Source organism: Pagrus pagrus (assembly GCF_965226575.1).
Source record: "Pagrus pagrus genome assembly, chromosome: 4".
Lineage (NCBI taxonomy): Eukaryota > Metazoa > Chordata > Actinopteri > Spariformes > Sparidae > Pagrus > Pagrus pagrus.
Window position 1 is genome coordinate 20,602,764 of NC_140188.1, and position 21,820 is coordinate 20,624,583.

At 40.0% G+C, this 21,820-nt stretch overlaps 1 protein-coding gene across 1 annotated transcript; it reads right to left on the reverse strand.

Annotated features, from left to right (window-relative positions):
- Window positions 1–339: 339 nt before the first annotated feature.
- Window positions 340–21,147, reverse strand: LOC311255902 (sodium channel regulatory subunit beta-4-like). The gene is made up of 5 exons (XM_084350580.1): window positions 20,333–21,147; window positions 8,659–8,822; window positions 8,347–8,566; window positions 8,000–8,129; window positions 340–6,422 (listed from the first exon to the last, which is right to left on the reverse strand). The coding sequence occupies exons 1-5, from the start codon at window positions 20,424–20,426 to the stop codon at window positions 6,329–6,331; spliced, it is 702 nt and encodes a 233-aa protein (XP_084206706.1). The 5' UTR covers window positions 20,427–21,147; the 3' UTR covers window positions 340–6,328.
- Between the last annotated feature and the right edge of the window lie 673 nt (window positions 21,148–21,820).

Below are 21,820 nucleotides of genomic sequence, written 5' to 3' on the forward strand. Positions count from 1 at the left end.
TATGGAGCAGGTTAACAATAATCTGAAACCATATGGTCTATTCCTTAATTGAGGATTACATGTTTATTGGCCGCATGCCAAAATCATTTATTTAACCACCCGGTCATCCTTTTATGGCCCAGTTTTCTCACCCATTGGCTGATTTGTGCCAGAATTTGTACAAGCGTCCACTGGAAGCCTTTTGTTCATGTTAAATAATGTTTTGACCCATCATTAGCCCTGCAGTGGGTATCAGTGACACTGTAAAGTGTGTCCCAAATTGAGTGACACACATTATCAGCACTCGACCTGAATGAACCAAAGGAGAATTATCTAAAGACACAATGAGACTCAACAACGTTCTGGGAATTTAAATGTACATTTTATTTCAGGTATGTATTTTTTTAACAAGTCAAAAGTTTGTGGTGCATAGTCATGAAGGGAGCATGAGCAACATGATCACAAATACAGACGAACAGCTGAACATTCAGAGGAAAGTTGATCCAGGAAACCTGGGCTCGCAGATTTATTGTGTGTGTATGTGTGTGTTGATGTAAGCAAAACGTAGGAACTGGCTGCAAGATTTTGACTTACTATAAAATACTGTAGTTTGTATGACATCAGTGGACTTGGGGTAGCTTAAGATAAAATGTGTGAATATGAATTTAGTTATTTTGATCACGATAGAATTACATTTACAGCTGCTGGATACATAAAAAATATAGTTGAAATTGTTTAAAATGCAGGACTGCAGTGAGAAAATGTGGTAAGGTCAGTGCTAGCCTGTGCTTATACTTCAAATTTCTAGCTAGCTAGCCTTTGTCTATTATACAATCTCTTGAAAAGAGTTCTAGGTGGCAGTTTGCTAGACGTGTAATAGAATATTGACACACAACAGGTCACAATATGCATTGTAGTTTGGTGTCAGTGTCTACCATGTGATGATTTTCACAAGGAGATGCCACATTTTGCTCCTATTTCATCTCTTTTTAGTTATCATCCCTGTGGATCAGATTTGTAGTAAAGTGAACTTTTCTGCTGAACTACACCGACAGTAGATCAGTGGTTTGATCTTCTGTGTGGAATGTGGGAAGCAGACAGCAGACGTCAGACACTTGGCTTGGCAGTGTGAGTTTCAGCTGCTAGAAATACAGAAGTAGTATAGAGCAATATCATCCACGATGTAGTACTGTAATGCCATTAACACAGCAGAAGACGGCAATACGACATGTTTAAGTAGTAGAGTAAGTGTACGAAGTGAGCTGTGTGTCACCGTAATAGTGTTGTAACGACAGCAGACGTGAGACTCTTGGATTGGCAGTGTGAGTTTCAGCCGCTCTGGCAGTAAGAGCAATACTAACTCTATACGGAATCATAGTGGTCAATCAGAAGTCCTAACACTGTGTTATTTCTGTGAATAATGTGATAGTAACACCGAGGATATCTGTAACTATTAACCATTTGTTAAGCATTCATGTTTGTACAAATTGCTGCATGTATGCTTTTAGTGTAAACTTATACATACGCATCACCCCTTTTTAAATGTAGACAAAATGCCTCATGTGCACAGGGTTGGATTATGTATACTTATAAACAATCTAACTAGAAGTATTAGCCTATCTAATGCAATTTGCAACAACTTTAACACTATTTATAATCGTATATTTTTTTAACATTGGAAAGTGTAACACTGTTTTTTTTAAGTCACTCAGTTACATAAAATTATAATCTTATCTTTAAATTTTTTTAAAACTTCTTTTTTTTCATGAAGCAGTCATTTCAGTCTGAATCAAAATGCATTAAGTGCATGTTGACATGTCTCATCAGCCTCCACTAGGGGGGGTATGATTTGATGTGTTGGCCATTTACCACTGGGTGGCAGTCCTATTGTATTTACTGTGCTGTATTGCACCACTGCAGAGGAGCACCCTACAATGTGCTGGGCAAACTAGGTACTGCAGCGACCACTGCCTGCAGTCGGCTGACGTCGAGACTCATGTGAGGTTCAGGACAGATATTTTTTTGGAGAACAATGGAAGGTCAGAGTGTACAGACGGGCTTATGTCAGAGAACAACACTCATATTTAAAAAGGTTAAAACAGCCATTGCTTTTGATGGTGTCATAACCCAGTACATTTCCATTGAGTTATGAAAGCAGCTGTTTCATAACTCCATATTGACTCCATCCACGCATTAAATCAGGTAGCAATATTTGATCCGTCACACATGTACCTGGCCTTCATTAAAACAGAACATCACTCATACACCCTCCTCGAATACCTGCGTCTGGTTTCCTGGCAATATTTTGACATGGAGATTTTTCAGTAGTTTTACATCAGGGAAATAAAATAGACATAAAAAAGAATATCTTGGAACTATACTATAAGACAGGGTTAATACACCTGACTGTAGAAAACATAAACATTTGGGGATCACAGAAGAAAACAGTGGAAACTGTGGCCACAAATATACAAGTTATGCATCACAATCCCTACATGAAACCACCTGTTTGTTATGCAGTGTCAGGGTTTAAGGTACGACAAGTATACTAACAGACAGATCAACTCCACAATATTGCTTTTCCCTACAGGAAGACTTTGGATGTACATGTGTACCTTCTTTACAGAGAGATCTGCACACAGCAAGGAAGCAAGTGTGTGTCTATGTGTTTGTGTGTGTATGTGTGTAGTGCTTCCTTTATCCATAACATTCACAGATTTATAGCACGACAGGAAAACTGCATCACTGCTAACACTGCACAGTTAGTAACAATGTAAGTAGATTTAACAGTTTTCCAAAGCAGATAAATCTGTCTAATGTAGATACATGAATCTAATGTCCATGCATTAGTCCAACTGAGATACATTAGTACACTGAGATACATACATCAGTACAATGAACAGTGCCTTGGACACAAAGAGTTGCCATCATAGCCAGTCCAGACACATCTATAAAGTGCCTTATAACAGGTTATTGCATAAACTAATGTCCGTCTTATTGCTTCCACTGAAAGCAAAAAGGGAAATGCACTCTAGTATTAGAGAGCAGCAGGTTGACGAAGTGAATAAAAAATAAAATCTCACCACAGAGGTTTGTTCCAGTAAGACAACATGTAGTCAGACAATGATAGAACCATTTTGACACAATGCTGTTCGCAATCAAACTCGACAAACACAGTGTGGAAATGTTGTTTTCTGTTAAAGGTGCACTGCGTAGTTTTGGGGAAGACATTTTTATCAGAAGAGAAGGATCTTCATTGACTGATTTATTATACCTAAACAAACTAACTAAATATACTTTCTTCGTTTTCATGACTGAATAAACTAAATAAACAAACTGACCAAACTGTTTTACTTTGTTTATATGTGGCGGACCATGCCACCTTTCTAGCTTCAAACAGTGTTCAGGGAACCTTATTTCCTCTGAGAACAGCTTCTTTATTCTGTTATGGAATATATAATAAAAATTTCTGAGTTTATATTGTTACCTCATTAATATTGTAAACATTAAAATTCTGAGTTTGAATTTCTTCTCCAAAACCACACAGTGCCTTTGAGGTCAATTCCACGGTTTCCTGTTTTGCGCACCCACTCTGAGCTGTGGTAAAGTGCTGAATTGTTTGTATGCAAGGCCAGTGCAGAACTACTCGCTGGTATCAAAGTGGCTCTTAGTATGTGACTACGAGTGTAGGCCACGAGTATGTGTGTGCATATGTTTGTGTGTAGCTTTCGCCGTCATAGGTATTCAAGCTATGTGTGAGGGTGTGGCAGGTCGCGTCTGCCAGCTTCACAGAAATGACCTCTCGTACTGAGAGTCGCACACAGAGCGGGGTTCTAGTTTCCGATGGCATCTGAGCACTAAGGTCATCCACACTGACTAATCACAAGACGAGGCGATATTCTAAAGATTTTGTTCTTTTTCTTGTTTTCTTTGCTTAAACAAAATGTGATTACTTCTAAAATGTTGTTGTCAATGCATTCTACCATTTAACATTGTACATAATAATCATAGTTTTTCATTTTCTTGTCTACTTTCAACAACTCCCAGCTACCTCCAAACTCTTAATTTCATGTTAATCTGTACTTTGAGTTACAACAAAAGTTTTAGTGCTGAGACGCCTGTACTTAGAAACCCAACACAAATATCTTCTTATATCTTGTGGCCACAATATTTAGATACAGTCACAGCGAGTAGTTGTTGGCTGATCTGCACTTTAAACTGAGTGAAACGCTGGGTGGCAAAGAAAATGTAACCACTTGCCTATTGGGGTATTAACACATTCATTTGATAATAGCAATAGCATATCATTTTCTAATGAATTAAATATACTTTCTGGACTATATTTATATTTTTCATCTATTCCCTGACTAGAGTCTTTACATTCTTTTGCAGTGATCTGTCCCAATGCTGTGCTTCCTGCATTACCGAGCCAGTATCAATGGACTTATTTGGGCTATCACAAGACAATCATAAATACATGTATGTGTAAGTGTTTTGTTATGGTAATCCAGTTAGAGTCTGCATACAAGTGTGGAAATGCGGAAGTGAATTGGTATCCGGAGATTTGCAAGCAGTATGTTGCTCTTTCCACATCCAATATATCCTGCTGATGTGCCATTGAGCAAAGTGCCAACTTGTTGTAAATTTAGAGGTACTGAAATGTTCTTACTTTTGAATGAATCCAAAATGTTTTCCACCCTTTCTTGCTCATAAATACCTGCAGGCTATTACTCGAAGAGTCACCTTTTAATCAACCTGACCTGGTTCAGGAGGTAAAAGCAAAAGTTGTAGCCGTGTTGGGAGGTCCTAATCAAGCACTGATAGAGTTTAAGTCCATTGAGGTCGATGTGAAGGGTTAAATGGGACCATACAGAGACACACAGACATGTTCCTGTACCGCGGTGCTAGACAACATATACTTATATGAAGTTATATAAAATGCGCACATGCTAAAAATGCATTGGTTATTTGTTAGAAGCAGCATGATTAAGTTCATTCCTTTCTATAGGGAGCTGGGTAGTCTGGGGATTGTCTTTGATGAGGGTTAGGGTCGGTTGTTTTTTTTTTTTGTTTTTTTTTTTCATTTTCTGTGTTTTATCCTCCCACCAACAGAGGGAGCAGAAGCAGAACAGGCACCTGTGTTTCATCTAAAGCAAAACAATAAAACCTGTGCAGAACTGGATCCCTCAGTCACCCAAGGAAGCCCAATCGTCAGCCTTAGCTATCTGATCAAATCTGCCATAATCATTAATGAAGCAAACACCCCAGCAGTGTGTCAGACCTGGACCCAACAGTAAACATGCGAGTTGAGGTTCAGGCTGGCATGGCAGTAGTTAAGGTTGATGGTTAGATCAGGACTGAAAGACCTCATGCAAACATATGGTTTGCTCGATACTCACAAAAAGAGTATGCAGTATTTTAACGTGTTCAATCAGTACTATAACCTGATCATTTAATGTTAAAATGACATTTTACAAGCAGTGTTTAAAAATGTGTATTTTCTGGATTTAATTAAAACGAGTTTTAGTAGACTTCGACTGAACAATGTTGGCCTACATTTGTAAACAAAACTCTTGTTGAGTGGTCCTCTGGTTTGGGTTAACAGGTGGTGAAGTGTCAGGTGAGGCGTTAGAAAGAAGCATCTCAGCAGTTTTGTGCTGTTCTTCAGTTCATATGGCAGTTCAGAGATTGTGGTATCAAAGTGTGTGTTCCCACCGGTTTGTTTGGGTCCAAGTTTGACTTAGAGTTGTGGATTACATTAGAGCCCCATGGAATCCAAAGAGAGAATCAAACATACTTGTAGCTTGTCAACTTAGATTGTAGACCGAGACTGTATTTTGGCAGTTGAATATTATAAATTTGGTCTATAAATAAAGAACTTCAAACAATTGATCCGCTTTGTGCAAAGTGATTAAAAGTAGTTATATTAGCACATAGTCATAGAGGGTTTAACGTTAAAAAAATGAAGTCATTTCTTTGAAGATGTAACCTGAAGAAGAAAACGTCGACAAGGGTATGGAAACCACAAGTGTGTATAAGTGGTGGCAGAGACGGTTTACTTGAGGCTCTACTGTAGAGAAAGTGTTCGGGTCCAGTAAGATGTGGAGCAGACTTGATAACAGAGGCCGTACGCTGCGTTACAAATGGGCTCCCATGTAGGTGAGAGAGTGATCCAGGCCTGTGCACACCACACCTCCCAAATCTCAAGCATGATTTAAAATAGACATTTACATGTTGTATTAGTTAGCCACTAGTAAGGTAAAACAGTCCATCGATAACAGCATTTCCTCTCAGCGTGTACATTTGTCTAACATATATACAAACATACAGACATACTTTTGCATTTTGCTCATGCCTTTGGTGTCCCTTTGTTGTCAGCTTTGGCTCCTGAAAGTCCATTTTCTGTGTTGTCATTCCCTGAGGAGCTCACCAGGCACTCTTTACTGCAGGAGACAGAGAAACCAAAGGTGAAGATGTAGACTCACGGAGGGAGGCACATGGGAGTGATAATGGCTAAATATATAAATGTATACTGTAGGGATTTCATATAATCTAACCCTTATAGCCCCAAATAATAATCTTGGACACAACTTGGAAATATGTAATACAGATTTTACTGAGACACATATCAAAGTTAATTAAAAGGTCAGAAGAAGTCATTAAAAAAACCTGATAACTTGATGCTTCTTGCCACTCTTTGTGTTTATATTTAGTATCATATTTCATAAATAGATATCTGCCTTGCAACTCACTACTGACACAACAATTGTGATTGATGTGAAAAGAAAGAATTGGGGAAGCTCTCTATGTTGCTGTGCATGATCTGATGTTGCCATGTTGATCTTGTTCCTACAACGTCATAATTAGTATTGCTCCAGGAACGTCATTGCCACCGACCAATGACTTTTTTTCTGATGTTACAGCTTTGTGACTAGAGAAAAGGACTGGAAAAACACGCACATGGGAGAGGTTACCCTTTCAGCAATTGGGTAAACATTGAAAGGGTCTATTTTAACCCTTCTTTTCCTAAACCTAACCAAGTATTTTTGTTAATTGTTTTGTTAATTTTTGCAAAGTCTAAAAATAATAAGTCAACAATATAAAAATAAGTCCCACATATGACACAAACCCTGGTCCCCTGGGGAAAAGTCATGTGTGTGACCCATTTATTCACCATGACCTGCTCCCTATGCAGACTTTGCCACTTCTTGGTTGGTTGTAATTACAGCCCTGTAATAACATTAATTAAGATGTTATAGGAACAGGCAACACTGTGATATAAAAAAAGCCTCGTTTCTTATTAGGTACAGTCATACTGAGGAGCCAAATATTTTTATGACTCATCTGCACATGAGTGAGTTACAAATTGTCACATTTATTGATAAGTGGTAGCAAATGTAACATGTACAACAGTCTCATAATTCACCAGTTAGGATAACAGTTTCAATTAGAAATTGCCATGAAACTGCATTTCACTCACTCATTGTCATTTCCAGCAGAATCAAATCATGACATTTAGATCATGTCATCTGTTGTACCAGTACTGAAGGTCATGTTGTATGCTCTCTCTACCTCACTCTTTAAAATTTCACAGTGTTTGGCAGTACAAAAAAGCAATTACCCGGCTTGATGATGCATGTCTGAGTTTACTCTCACATCATCATAAAAAAATAACAGCTCAACGCACAGGGTTCCTGGAAAATGCATATGTTAATGGACAAAAAAAAAGTATATGCAAGTCACAATGTGACAGAAGGAAAAGTCTGAGGTTGAATAGAGGAAGGAAACTGATGTACTGCAGGGGATGTTTCAGTCATTATCTGGGTAATGCTCTGTAGCACTGTCAACAATCGTATTGCCATCACTACAGATAGTCTAGTGTAGTAGTAATGGAGCTAAACCACATCCAGGTAGCAAGTAATACGTTTGATAGCTATTACTGTCTATAATGAACATTATGTGATTATTCTTCAATTGCCCTCAATGTCATGTCTTATTAGCGTAACAGGGATCTACTTACTTCTTCTCATCATCCTTCAGCAGGAAGTGAACAACCAAGGCCTTTATCACCATGACAAGGATAACTAAGCCAATGACTCCACCCACCACTGAGACAATGATTGTTGTCAAAGTGTTGTCAACCTCCTTCACTGAAAAGAGGGAGAGAGGGGAAGACATCGTGAGGGAGGATGACGTAAACAGTGCAGAGGGAGAGTCTGAACAAGAGTTAGATTAGACACCAGATTCAGCCTTTTTTAATTGGCTGAAGGTACAAGCTGCTTAATAGCAGGTACACAATAAAGTTAGGTGTTTTTTTATATACCAGGTCAATACAAGTGTGTGTGTGTGTGTGTGTGTGTCACATACTTTGGTCCACCACTAGCAGAGTGAAAATAGCACTGTGGTTGCGGTTCTTCTCTTTCGGATTCCTGGCAAAACAGATGTACTCCCCCTCGTCTTCAAAGGTGATGTTCCACAGCAGGATGGAGATGTTGTTGTTCTTGGAGGAGCCAACAAAGTCCACACGATCGTGGTCCACACGGACCCTGGGCTCCACGCCCTCAGTGGGAATCACCGCTTCACATAGCTACACACACATACACAATAATAAAAAGATAAGTCAGATGTACAGTATGTCTATGTTGCCCATGCTTGCCTGCATATGTGTGTGTGCTGTACCTTTTGCATTGTTCCATTGTTATTATAGTGCCAGTTGAAGTAGAGGTTTTTGATGCCAATACAGGAGGAGTAGGTGCAGGGCAGCAGGACTGTGGAGCCATTCATTGCTTCAATTGTTGACACTTTACCTGTTGAGACCTCCAGTCCACCAACACTCCATACACCTGAAGCAAGAGAGAACGCATAGAGTTGCGAAAATAAAATACATGTAAACATATACAGTACATCAGAGACCAAAAACATGCATTCTACTGTAGATAGAAGTCAACGGGCAGTTCTCGGCAGCAACAGTTGCCAGACTGAGGTTGTTGCTGTTTTCTATCCCTGGTTACCTCGAGGACAGGGACAATGATTCAATGGGATTGGAGGAATCAGAAGGAGTGGCAACTGTCTGAGCAACGCTGAAGAACTGAACTCTGACTCTGAGTTCTAGGACCAGCTGTTTGAGTAAGACTGGTGAGCTCAGTCTTGTCACACATGAGGACAGCGTATCAGACTGACTCTGACTTCTATACTCTTTGTACCAGTATTTTGTTTAATATTACAAAGGGTCATAATCTATGTCTTTTTACTATTACATTTTTTAATTGTAATATTAACATTGATTTTGGTAAATCTAAAGCTCCAATAATGCTTATAGTCATGTATCATGAACTTTTTGTTACTGATGTTTATACTGATGCTATTTAATTTGAGTTAATCAAGTTTAAAGGATTTATATTTCTGATCTATATTATAACTTTGAATTTAAATTTTGATTTATATTTGACCGATAATCATGTTTGATGTTTGATTTATACTTTACATATGCTGAATTTAATTTTTGATCAGTTACAATCCCCCTAGGGATTTGTATTTACGACAGTGCTGTTGCACTCAGAAACTGTGGGGGCTGCCAAATTGCACAAAATTCCAATTTTTACATAATGTTGCTTTAAATATCGCTGTCACAGTTGGAGGTGGAAACAGACAGTGGTGCATGTGCAAAAAAAGAAAGATTTAAGGCACTGTTCTGGCAAAAAGGGCTTTATTCAGATGGTTTTACTCATGGGGAAATGTTAAAATACATAAACAATATATTTAAAAAAAACACAGGCCCAGTATTGCAAACAGCCTTCTTCGTCGTGTAACCCTCGACAAACCATTTACCGTTTTTGTCGAAGCAAGATAAATGCAAACACCTGAGCAGAAAGCAAATGAACTCACAGGTGACAAGTACAAAGCCTGACCACTAGATGGCTGTGCAACATGTACAGAAAGAAGAAACAGAAAAAAGCTTGGCAACCACTTTTAAAAGTTAGTGTTGAGCCCTGTCAGGTCAATTACAGTTCAGGTTACATTGCTTTTTAAATCCATTTTAGGGCAAAAATGACAAGGGATAAAGTCATGTTTGTGTGCTGGCATGATGGGCTGGGATTACTGTAAAAGATGAGTGCAGCTGATGAGTAATGGCATTACTAAATTAAGTAGCTTATATACTGTAAGCAGAGCTCATGAAATTCCTGTCCTCCACGACTCCACTTTTATTTTTAATAGTATGAATAAGAGATTATGTTTTTGTTTCACATTGGGGAGGATTTCAGATTTTTAGGAGCTATTTCTCATGATCCTTAAACATTTGTTCTGTTAAAGTGAATTTACTGAGTATCAAACTCAGTTTATGTAAGATGATGTCGCCATGATCAATGCTGCAGTGTTTTGAGAGGGCATCTGAAAGAACTAATTAATAATGCTTTATTGAAGTTGTGTTTATATAAATTCTCTAAACATGTTTCATAGTTATATGTATACTACTGAGTATGCAGACACAACTAAAAGCTGTTGTACAGTTAAACATGAAACAAAATAGGTGCCTTTGTCAAGACAGAACCAAGTAAGTGTCACGTGACTTCATAAAACATCTCATAGTGTAAACTGACAGCTGGCGGGCGTTACTTTTTATAAATCTCCACTTGATCCAGCAAAACAGGTTGTTTTCCTGCTGTGACTCTGATGGTGGCACCAGTTAAGTTTCCTGTTTAAGTTAGTTTGGGCTTGGAGAGAGTATCAGTTCTACTTTGTGATGAAGTCATAATCGAAGCACTGTGCAAAATAAAGTGACTTAATGTTTTGTTTCCCTTTCCCAGGAAATTCTCCCCCTCCTCATGTCTTTTTGTACAGTCCCATTGTGATGACACAGTGCCAGCAATTGTAGGGAGAGGGGCCAAGCAGAGGGGGCACCCGGAAAGCTTGTTGAGGACAAATTGTCACTGGATTTTGGGGGGATCTGAAGAATGTAACCCCATGGCCTGAATCAGTTATTGTCCTCTGATGGTCAGTGTGGCTACAGTTTAAAATGTGCACATACTTGCATATTAATTTAAAAAAAAAAAGTACTTTTTACTATATCCTGCTGTGCTGGTTGCTGCATATTATATATACAGTATATCCTCTTTTAAAATATGATCTTATGAGTCTTATAAACTTTATCAATGTTCCAGAGGTCATACTAGTTTTAATTTTAATGACTCGAGATACATGGCTCAAACAAAGAATTTCCATAGTCCTGCAGTCTTTAAAGGGCAACTCCCCCAATTGTAGACATTAAAGAGTCTTTGCAGGTCTTGGGGAGCTCTACTGCACTAGCAAAGTAGTATAAAGGCTTTTGTGGCTACAGCTTCCTCTGGAAGCCGTTATACTACTTTTATTGCAGTAGTACTTCCCAAGACCTGTACATACACTTTAATGTGTACAATTGGTGGAGTTACCCTTTACGTCCAAGTAAGGAACTAGTTAAGTCAAGTTTTATCTATATAGCCTGAATCAATTTACAATTTGTCTCAAGGGCTTTACAATCTGTACAGCACACGATGACCTTTGTCCTTAAGAAAAAACTCCTCAAAACACTTTAATAGGGAAACAAATGGAATAAACCTCAGGAAGAGCAACAGTTTTACTGCTCCTGAAGGCACATCAAGAAAGGTGGCCAGACTTTTTGAAAGACTTATATGAGTAACGGACCGTAGTGGTCAACCGATTTAAGAGTTTGGCAGATTAATTGGCTTCCGCCTGTCATTTGGGGACGTACATTATCATTTTGCATGGGAGGCTCCATACACAAATCCTGGGTAATGTTATTGTGCATGTGAGATGATTTATATTTAAATGAAAGTTAACTTTGTATAAACGAGCTTTATTAAAGGTTATTGGTTATAAAATTAAATTATTAATGCATTAGGCTGAAGATAACAGCTGCTCAGCCAAAGGCATGCTGTACCTGTTTTGCTAGCAAGCCTGGCCCTTGAACCATGGGTGCAAGCAAAGCACAACTATGGGCCAGTGGTCATTTTATAATCATTTGAGGGCCACTTTTGCTGAAAATATCTGCATTCATGTGACTCCTGATAATAATCTAAAGCCCCACAAAATAGCACTCATACTTCCCTGAAAGTTGCTCAGTTAAGATGTTATTGAGTTATTTATGATAAGATTGTTTATTTATTTATCGGCTATCAGTTTTCTCCTGCTTCAAACCACCGTTATAATGGCCTTTAAAAATCCATTGCTGGCTGACCTCTAACTGACTGACAGACTGGAAATGATCGTCATGCCGTCGGACCTATTCAACGGACACGAAAGCTTTCAAATAAAAACAAAAAAATCAATTCAGTCCATTACACAGTATTATTGGTGTCCTGTGACATTGTTGTGCACTGCTGAAAACACGTGGTAACTTTTTCATCTCCAAAAGAGAAAGCTCATCTCATATTGGTATTTGGGGCTTGCCGGGCGGGTTATGCTGGTTATGTCACGTCGGGTTATATTGGACAGCTGGTGTAATTCTCAGATTGTTGTTCTGGTGTCTCTCACACACTTGGGGACTATTTATAACTGCTCCTCTCCACACTGACATGCTCAGGATCACATTGCACTTGGACATGGTGCAAACAGTGTTGGACTTACATCTATTTCAGAACTTCACACTGCCTGCCTGCTTCGAGCTCTGTGAGGACATCCGTATTAATAAAACACCAAAATACTGGAGTCCCTCTGGTCATTTTGGATAAAATCACTGTTTAGCACATTGGGTGTTGAATGCCCTGGACCCACTGTAATCAGTTAGGGACACTCATTTTTAGGGTGGTATTTTAAGGTTTGCTATGTTTTGTTATTTTTTGGCACTGAGATTCTACCTTGGCAATCTAAAATGCAGCTTCTGTGGATATAAAAATAATAACAATTAAAAAAAAATCCAGTGTCATAACCATTCCAGTCTCATTAATCTGCATACAAAATACACAACTTTACGATTTCGAACTATATGCAGCACGTATGCCAAAGTCCATGTCCATACATCAACCCCAACCTCTAGTTGGACTTTCTTGGTCTTTATAGTTAGTCACCTGGCATCTTTTATGCGTGTATTAACTTAATGTCCCAGTCTGAAGTTGTGTTATTTGTATGCAGATTGAAGCGACTATAATGAGGACAGTGTGGGAAAAAAAGAAAAGATTTACAATAAATGTATCAATGAAAAAGACATGTATTTTGTCATCTAAAAAAATGCCATGTAAGACACTGTAGCATCGCATATCACTTAATCTCTTTTAAACCTCTGATTAATTTTTCTTACAAACATTTTACATATGCTATCAACCAGAGTGCCAGAGCAAAAATTAAACAAACTGAGAGTTCAAAATAACCCAGTCATGACATATTCCTAATTTACTGCAGTGTAGATTTTTGTGTGTTGTACAATCAAAAATACAGTGTAACCACATTGCAGCAACCAGATGTTTCATTGTGTTTCCCTTCTTCCTTGTCCGGTGTTTTCAATATATCCCTTAAGCCCACTAGTGCTGAACTAAATGAAACACAGCTGTGATTTTCAGTGTTCTCTCAGATTATGACAAAAACAAGTGTGTGTCAAATACACACCCACACACACACGCACGCACACACACACACACACACACACACACACACACACACACACACACACACACACACACACACAAATCCAACTTATTACTTCTGACTAATTCAGTCCTTTTGTTTTTTGTAATAATCAGGGCAACAGCAATTAAAGTAATTAAATCTGCAGTGCATGAATTCACCTTGTTAATAACTGTCAGCTCTGTCAAGTATCAATGTTCAAGAGAAAAACTAACTAGAAAGATTTGTCCACTAAAGGTGTAATTGGTAAGAATTTGGCAGAATTTGAAGGTAGCTCCAAAACTATAGGGGTGAGCATGACCGCTAACTGATGCACACCATCCTCTGCTGTAGCCATCTCTGGCTGTAGCAACTAGCTGCTGTTTGCAAGCAGTTAAGTTAGCCTTGGGGCTAAGTTACCCTTTCAGCTTGCAGAGCAACCTCAGATGACTGGGGTAGTTACTGCAATCAATGAGGCTCAGCTCGACCGGGCTCAGTCACCCAGTGAACACAGCCTCTGAGACTGACAGATGCCAGATTGAAGACATTGGACACAGTACAGAGGTGATTTACACCAGCTGTGACCAAGGACGGAAAGGCAGGAGAGGCATGCAGCGTGAGAGGAGAGAAAGAAAGTCGGCCATCAGCAGTGTGCGAAAACGACGTGGAGAGCTAAAATATTTTCACATCTTATTCTGTCAATTGAGTATTTATTGAAACCAAACCAGAGGTGATTGTGGAAAGACAAACTAAGACTGTTTCGGTGCATGTTAAAATGAAGTGTGTTTCAAGATGGCATTAAGCTCGTCTTAGTTCGCTAAAAGAGAGAAACTTGAATTCAGACAGTTGGGGGGCTATCAGACTTTCACCTCTCGATGAACAAGAATATATTATAATATCTCTGCATCACAGTACATAGGAGTTTTGTGACATAATGTCAGCACTGTTGTATCTTTCTGGCCATATAATACAAATTCCCCTTTAAAAATGCCTCAAAAATAATTCAAAGTAACAGTTTTCTAGAAGCTGTCAAGTTGATATGGCAGTAAAGTGTTCAATCTCTGAATGTTGCATTAAAAGTACAGCATTATTTCAGTGTATGTGCTTTGGTTATACTTCTTTTTCTGAATTTGCTCTTTTGTCTTCTCCATCTCAGCCCTTTCCTCTTGTCTTCTAACGTCCGATATATTTTTACCTCTCGTCTGTAGTCATCACGACTCGTCTCCTCTGCTTTCAGCAGCGACTCGGGCCATTTGGGTTCTCCTTGTTCTTGTCTGTTTCTGGTTTCGCTCTCTTTTCATGGGCTCTGACTATTCTTTCTTTTTTTTAACAGCGTCGGGCACTTTCTTTCTCTCTCACTCCATCTTTCTTTTTCTCAATCCTTCTGTCTCACTTGATCTCAGCACTTGTTCCTCAGGGATGCTATAACTAAATAAGAAGAGGAGAGCTGAGCACAGCTGGCCTGTGTTTGTTTGGTTCTTTTTTTGTGATGGAATCAATGGCATCTTTCAGGTTTGAAATGTTTTCTGCCACTAACTGACTAAGTGCTTTTTAAACTGTTAAGTTCATTAATAAATAATCTTCAGACGTCTATACAAAATTACTAGCACAATGCCATTATGCAAGGTTTGTTATCAAGAGGGAATAATAATGGTAAACAAAACATGTGAAAACAAGGGAGAATCACCCTTCTGCATGGCCTACGTAGTGTGTCAGTCCACACTGGAAGCATGGTGATGTTTTACATATCTGACAGGAGTGTCCCCCCCTTCATGCCTAGAAATAGATTCAACACCTCCCTCATTTTACACCTCTGCTCTCTACTATCTTTTTTCTCTCCACCCCCTTCCTCTTCTCTACTCTTCTTCTGTCTTTACAGTTTGTCCTGACAACACCCACAGATTCGCATAGCATAGTAATTCACTATGCTAGTAGTCATGTATGTGCGTGTGCGTACATGAGTAATAGGCTGGAATGTATGATATTTTTAGCTCCACTATCATATGTCCCTTTGTTCCATTTGGGAAACATCAATATCTGAATCACTGATGGGAGGAAAAGCAACTAACGGTGTGTGTCCTTGGCAGACTGTCAAGGTGAGAGTTTTTTATTTTTTTATTTTTAAGTAGGCCAGAGATTGAAGGGTTAATGTATTTCCGAGTGAACCCATAGAGAACTGACCGAGGACACTGTTACCTCTATGAGAAAGAGAGAGAAGAGGAGTAGGAGGAGGAGGAGGAGGAGGGAGGGAGGGAGAGAGAAGTGACGGGAAGGGGGAGAGAGAAGGGAGGGAATGGGTAGGGAAGAGAGAGATGAATGGGGGCAGCAGGAGTAATGAAGGAGGTAAAGTGTGTTGGAAGTGATTGAAAGGGTCACGAGGGATGGAGGGGAAGAGGTGAGGGGAGTGAGATGTCCTCCTCTCCAAGGTGAATGACTGACAGCAGGGCAGAGAATTACAACAGCAGCTAAGTAACTCAATCAGCAGCGGCCAAGGTGGGGACACGTTTAGTCTGCTGCATGTACACATATGGATACACACTTATGTAACGTGATAGACACGCAGACAAGTGACAACATGCGGTGTAATTATCACATTTACATGTCAACTACTGATGATATGTTACTGGTGATTACTCTTGTTATAACCTGGGCTACCCTGCATCAAAACTCTTGACGTTTCCTGTACTTTATTCTCTAGGAAAACGTGTTACATAATCCCTTACGTTAACATATGGCAGCACAGATCTTATGAAAGTGGTTTAATGCGAGGGTAGTCTGACTCACCAGATGTAGACTGTGGGTATAAACTTGCCATGGCCCGGCATTCTCCTCTCTTCTGCTATCTGCGCGATAGCATTTTCAAAACCCTTAACAACAACCTCTAAAAGTGGCAAGGAATCCCAATCTGGTTGCTAATGGTACAAACCTATATAAGCTAGCATTTCTCACGTTTTCTTTTGCAAGTATTTAACCATGCAAATGTTCCACCAAAACATGTTCACCCCAACATTATTTTGCAGGGGCACTGATGCTTCTTCCTGGACTTTGCGCCATCCAAGACCACTGTGATTGTTTAAACGAAATACAATCTAGCCAGAGCATATTTTTCCCCTGTAACAGAATGATAATGGTTGCGGCCAGACGTTGCTTAAGTGCTCGCCGCCCAGTCGTCAGGATATTTTAGCAGCCTACGTCTCTGCAAACCACATTAACGTCCACAGTTTACATGTGTACCAAAAGTGGCGTATTACATTTACATTATATGCTTAATAGCCATCTGCCACAGCAGGAAAGGGAGGGGAAGGTTTGTGGCAAATTATTACAGCTAACAAGGCTACCAAACGGACGGCTGGAGTTCGTGTCACATCGACGGATATTCTTAAGGACACCTGGAGGCATCCCCGTCTGTTTTTGTGGTGTCCAAAACAGATATCTTAAGCCAAAACACGATGCTTTCCCAACCCTTAACCAAGTGTTTTTTGTGCCTTAACCTTAATTCTGATGTTTGGGTTGGTGCTGGATTTGCATTATGGAGAGAGGTCTGGCTATGTGAGACCATTCCAGGGTTTATTCGACAGTTTTTCTGTGTTTGCATATCCTTACTCCTAACTCTTTTTTGGATTACATATCTTTGTTTTTCTGAACAGCATATTTGATTCATGAAGTATTCTTGTTCGTGGTCCTGTTGTAATGAAGGCTTGTAACATGAGTGGCAACTCCACATGTGAATACTGAGCGTTATAGTTTAATCCAAAGGACATAATTTTGGTCTTTGGATTGGACACACCTGATAGCAAATTGCTGTTGTGTTTAACATATCAAATCTCTGATTTTCATAAAATGATGTGCTGTATATTCTCAGTTAAGTAGTGAGGCAGAACTTCTTATCCTCAGATTCTCATCTTATTTTCCCTTAAGTGCTTATGTGGTTGTGGTTGGGGCTTTTGTTTCATTTGTGTTTTATTTCCTGTTTGGAAAGGGGCAGTTGTGTTTTGGCAAAGATTAGCCTGTTAGAATAAAGAAGAGACACAGCTGTGGGTTTTTATGCAGGCATGAAAGTTCAACAGATGTTAGTAATGTGCATATTGAGCGATATAACCACACGAGTATTGTAATGTTGGAGAATGGAGATGGACAGTGCTGCCAGGAATGAGAAGAGGGAGGAAGATTCCTGTAAAACACTGTCAACACACTAACTTTCAGGTGGCCTGTGAGGCGTGAAAGTCCACATCACTACACAGGGCTGGGACATCATTTAACTTTTTGGTGACAAATCTATGAAGTCCATTTTTGTCATTTTACGTTGGAAACAAGATGGTCTCATCTTCCGTCAGATGACGCAGAATTCATCAGACCTTGAAGAAATTAAGAACAAAATAAAATAAGGTGACCTACTAATTACAACACTAAGTATCCCAAGGGTGAAGCAACACAACTAATGACACAGACTGGCATCCAACTCTACGCTATACTAACCCATATAACCGAAGCTAAGTTCAAGACACATTTTGGTGCCTTTGATTTGATGTTAGCAGGGAGTTTCCCCCAAAAAACTGAGAATCTGTAATACAGTCAAAATGTAATGTATGCATATCCCAGTACGTCGCAGTCCAAACTGGTTACCTGTAGTGAACTATCAGCAAGTTTTATTGCTGATAGTTTACATACATTGTGTGTATGTGGAGAGATTGTGTGCTGCTATGTCACCTGTGTTCTCTCGAATGCCCAAGACAAATTTCTCCTAAGGGAGATAATAAAGGCTTATCTTAAGTTTTGTCTGAGTTTTATTCATGACATTCAGGATCAACTAGTCCTATTACAAGAGTCTGATGGTGTTTTGATGCTGCTAAGAAATTGATCTACCCATAAAAAATACTTAATCAAAAATACAGTGCAGATGCTTACCGTTAGGTCACATAAGAACTCTACTCAAACAAATGCTTTGGGAAAGTCTGACAGGAACAGATGTTGTGGTTTATCTTGGTGTAGAATTACAAGCATGGCCATTACCATTAATGGTTCTAGTTTCTGATCATTTTCCAATGCTTATGAGGTCAGCATGGTCTGAAATTGTGGTCGACAATATATATATATATATATATATATATATATATGCACACACACACATAATACGTTAACATATCCAAATAAAAAAAAGCATTTTTTTCTCAGTATTTGTTTAATGTACAACATTCTACTAACTGACATTTCAGAACAAGAGCTACTGACATTTTAGCATAATGGTTTAGTGTCAAAATGTTGCAGGTAAAATGCCAAATAAATGACGAGATGGTGTTCAACCTGGCTCTTTTTCAGCAATTGTATCTGTGTGACCTCATGACTGCAACCTGTAATTTTGTCCTGTTTTCTTAAACTAATATTTCGTTGTGAGCTTACATGTCCATCATTAATGTTTAATCTTAATAAATCCAGCCCATTTTCCATGTCATGGTGACAGCAATATGTACGAGCATTTAGTGTGTGCTAAGCTGAGGTCAGATTGGTCCTACTGGGACCATTGTGACTGAAAAAATGACAGAAATGAGTGGAAGTTCCCGCGGAAGAGGATCAGTCATCTGCCATGTTGGCATAATCTCAACCAAAGTGGAACACAAATGAGTTTTATCCAGCTAAGGTCATTTGATGTGGGGCATAACTTTTTTCCTAATGCCTCGGTTGGACAACATAAACAGTGTGAATTTTACCGGTAACAGCAATAATATTTGTGGACCATTTACCTGAAAAACTCCCAAGTAACAATAAGACTTAATGAATGTGAAAGTAAACAATTAAAAGAGTGTAAACAACATTTTTATGCACTAGATTTTTGGGTGTAGAATGGACTTGATTACCATTTATGAGTACCAGCATAATATGACATATCATAAGTTGATATAGTTCACTTACGGATGACAGTGAAATGAAGTTCTTCACATACACTCCTCCATCTTGTTTTTGTGCCTTATAGATCAGCTGTGCTGAGTTTCAAAAGAACTAAGAACTAGAGGAGGAAATGTTGGGATGTGGGGGCACTATTGGGCGCTACAACAAAATCAGGGAGTGTTTGAGCAAAAGCACAGATCACCACTGCATCGCTACGTCACTACCAGTAATACTACAAGCACACACACACACGCACGCACGCACGCACGCACACAGATGTGAACTGTCGCGATTACAAATGTTTTGATATACTCTGATCCATAAGGTTCTCTACATTTGCTCCATTTTCCCTTGGAAATTCCACCGTGTCAAGTCCTCATTCAGCCCGTCGCTCAGCCAGCTATTTAACATGTCCAAGTTTGGATCGGTGAGGGTTGGATGTTATTGACCTTGATGCCCTCGGTACAGCAACAAGTAAACATCACCTGTGACATCACTGTACATTTTAGCCCTCAGGTGCGGAAAGAGTCTCATGAGACAGGAGAGCTTAAGCAGAGCAAACAGAACAGCAGATGTTGGTGTTGACTAATAAAAATAATAATAAAAAAAGGTATGGATTTAGTGTGACAGCTGTGAACCACCCATTCAGAGCGATGTTGAAAAAACTGAAACAATGGGAGCTGAAAAAAGCAAAAGAGGAAGGTTTTGATGGCATGGAAACAAGTTTGGATGTATAGAAAAGAAGAGGGGTTCACCCAATCACAAGCTGGCATGCAAGCAGAGGACAGAAGTACAATGTTCTGGTGAAATGTAGAAATATAGTGGAGGAGTGAGGGATGACAGGGCAGCTAACGGCATAGAGAGAAGTATAACTCACCCAGCAGCAGTGCAACTGCCAGACCAGCATGAAGTAGATCCCCTGATCTCCGCCGACCAGAAACACTCGAACCGGAGCTGTCCACTGACGCCATGACACCAAGTCTGTCTGTTTGTCTGTGTGGCTGTCTGTCTGCGTGTCTTCTGTCCCCAGTCTGGTCACTCCAATCTCTGCAAATGTGTGTGCGTGTTTGTCTTGTGTGTCTCTTGAGCAAGGCGGGACACTGAGCTGTGCAGCTGAGTCCTGCTCCCAGTCCCTCCCTCTTCTCTGCTCCTCTGCACTCTGTCCCAGGAATGAACAGAGGGTGGAAGCGCAAAGAGAGGAGGATAAAATTCCTTCAGGGAGCTTTCCCGCGACCAGTCCTTCTCTGCGCTGCGCTCCGGCAGCACGGGGTAAGATAAACTGAAGAATGCAGCAGCTGAATGAAGAGCTCTCTCTCTCTCTCTCTCTCTCTCTCTCTCTCTCTCCCTCCCTCCTTTGCTGTCCTCTGTCGCCGTCTCTTGTAGACTAGGTGACGATTATCCAGCAAAGGAGAGTGCGAGGCAGGAGGCAGAGAGGGGTAGCGATGCAGAGCGGTAGCGGCGTAGCAGACAGCTCCACTGCTCCAGCAGCAGCAGCAACAGCCGGGGAATCAGGCTGGCCAACAAGCCCCACCGGGGAAGACATAGGCTAGGGGGGGTGGGGTGTGGGAGGAGAGCACGCAAGAGGCACGGAGGGATGCTGGAGCAGAGCCAGAAGCCAAGGCAGAAGAGCGAGAAAGCGCGCGTCTCCCCGGCCGGCACAGGGAGGAATGAGCAGGAGAGGTACTGCAGAGGTAGAGGTGACGGGAGAGTGAGAGAGAGAAGGAGGGGATAGAATGAAGTGGGGAGGGGTGGGTGGCTGATAACTGCTGCCACATGCACGCACATGCACCCAGCACGGTAAAAGCTGAGTCAGCCTTACTCAAGAGGGTCTCTGAGTCGGATACGGGCTGGGCGCTTTTCACCCATACCACAGACCACTGATATAACTCATCATTTACTCCCGTGTCTGCTTTCGTGTGTCTCCCATTTCACGCTCTGGCTCTACCTCTGATTTGGCAGGCTGATGCATTAGTAAGATGTGATCTTGTCCACCGGTAAGTTTTCTATCAAATGACCCATGTTTACCTCTCTTTCCATTTTCTGTTTTTCATTGCGTGTGGATGGGCTTTTTGGGAATAAAAGCATAAATCCTTTGAAAGATGTTTATATACTATTGATTTAGTTGAAGATAATGTACTGGATTTACTTTATTTTAATTTGCTTTCTTTAGTAAATGCTGTTTTTTGGCTGTATACTGCACAAGCAACACTTTTGTAGATAATTATGAAATGTTAGCCCTAGGCGTTTGGTACATTTGACTACAAACCAAGGATCAGTGTTACAGCTATACTAACACTAAGCCATTAGTGGTTCCTGAACATCTTACCACTGCTTCTAGTTTGATATAACAATTCACCCAAATTAA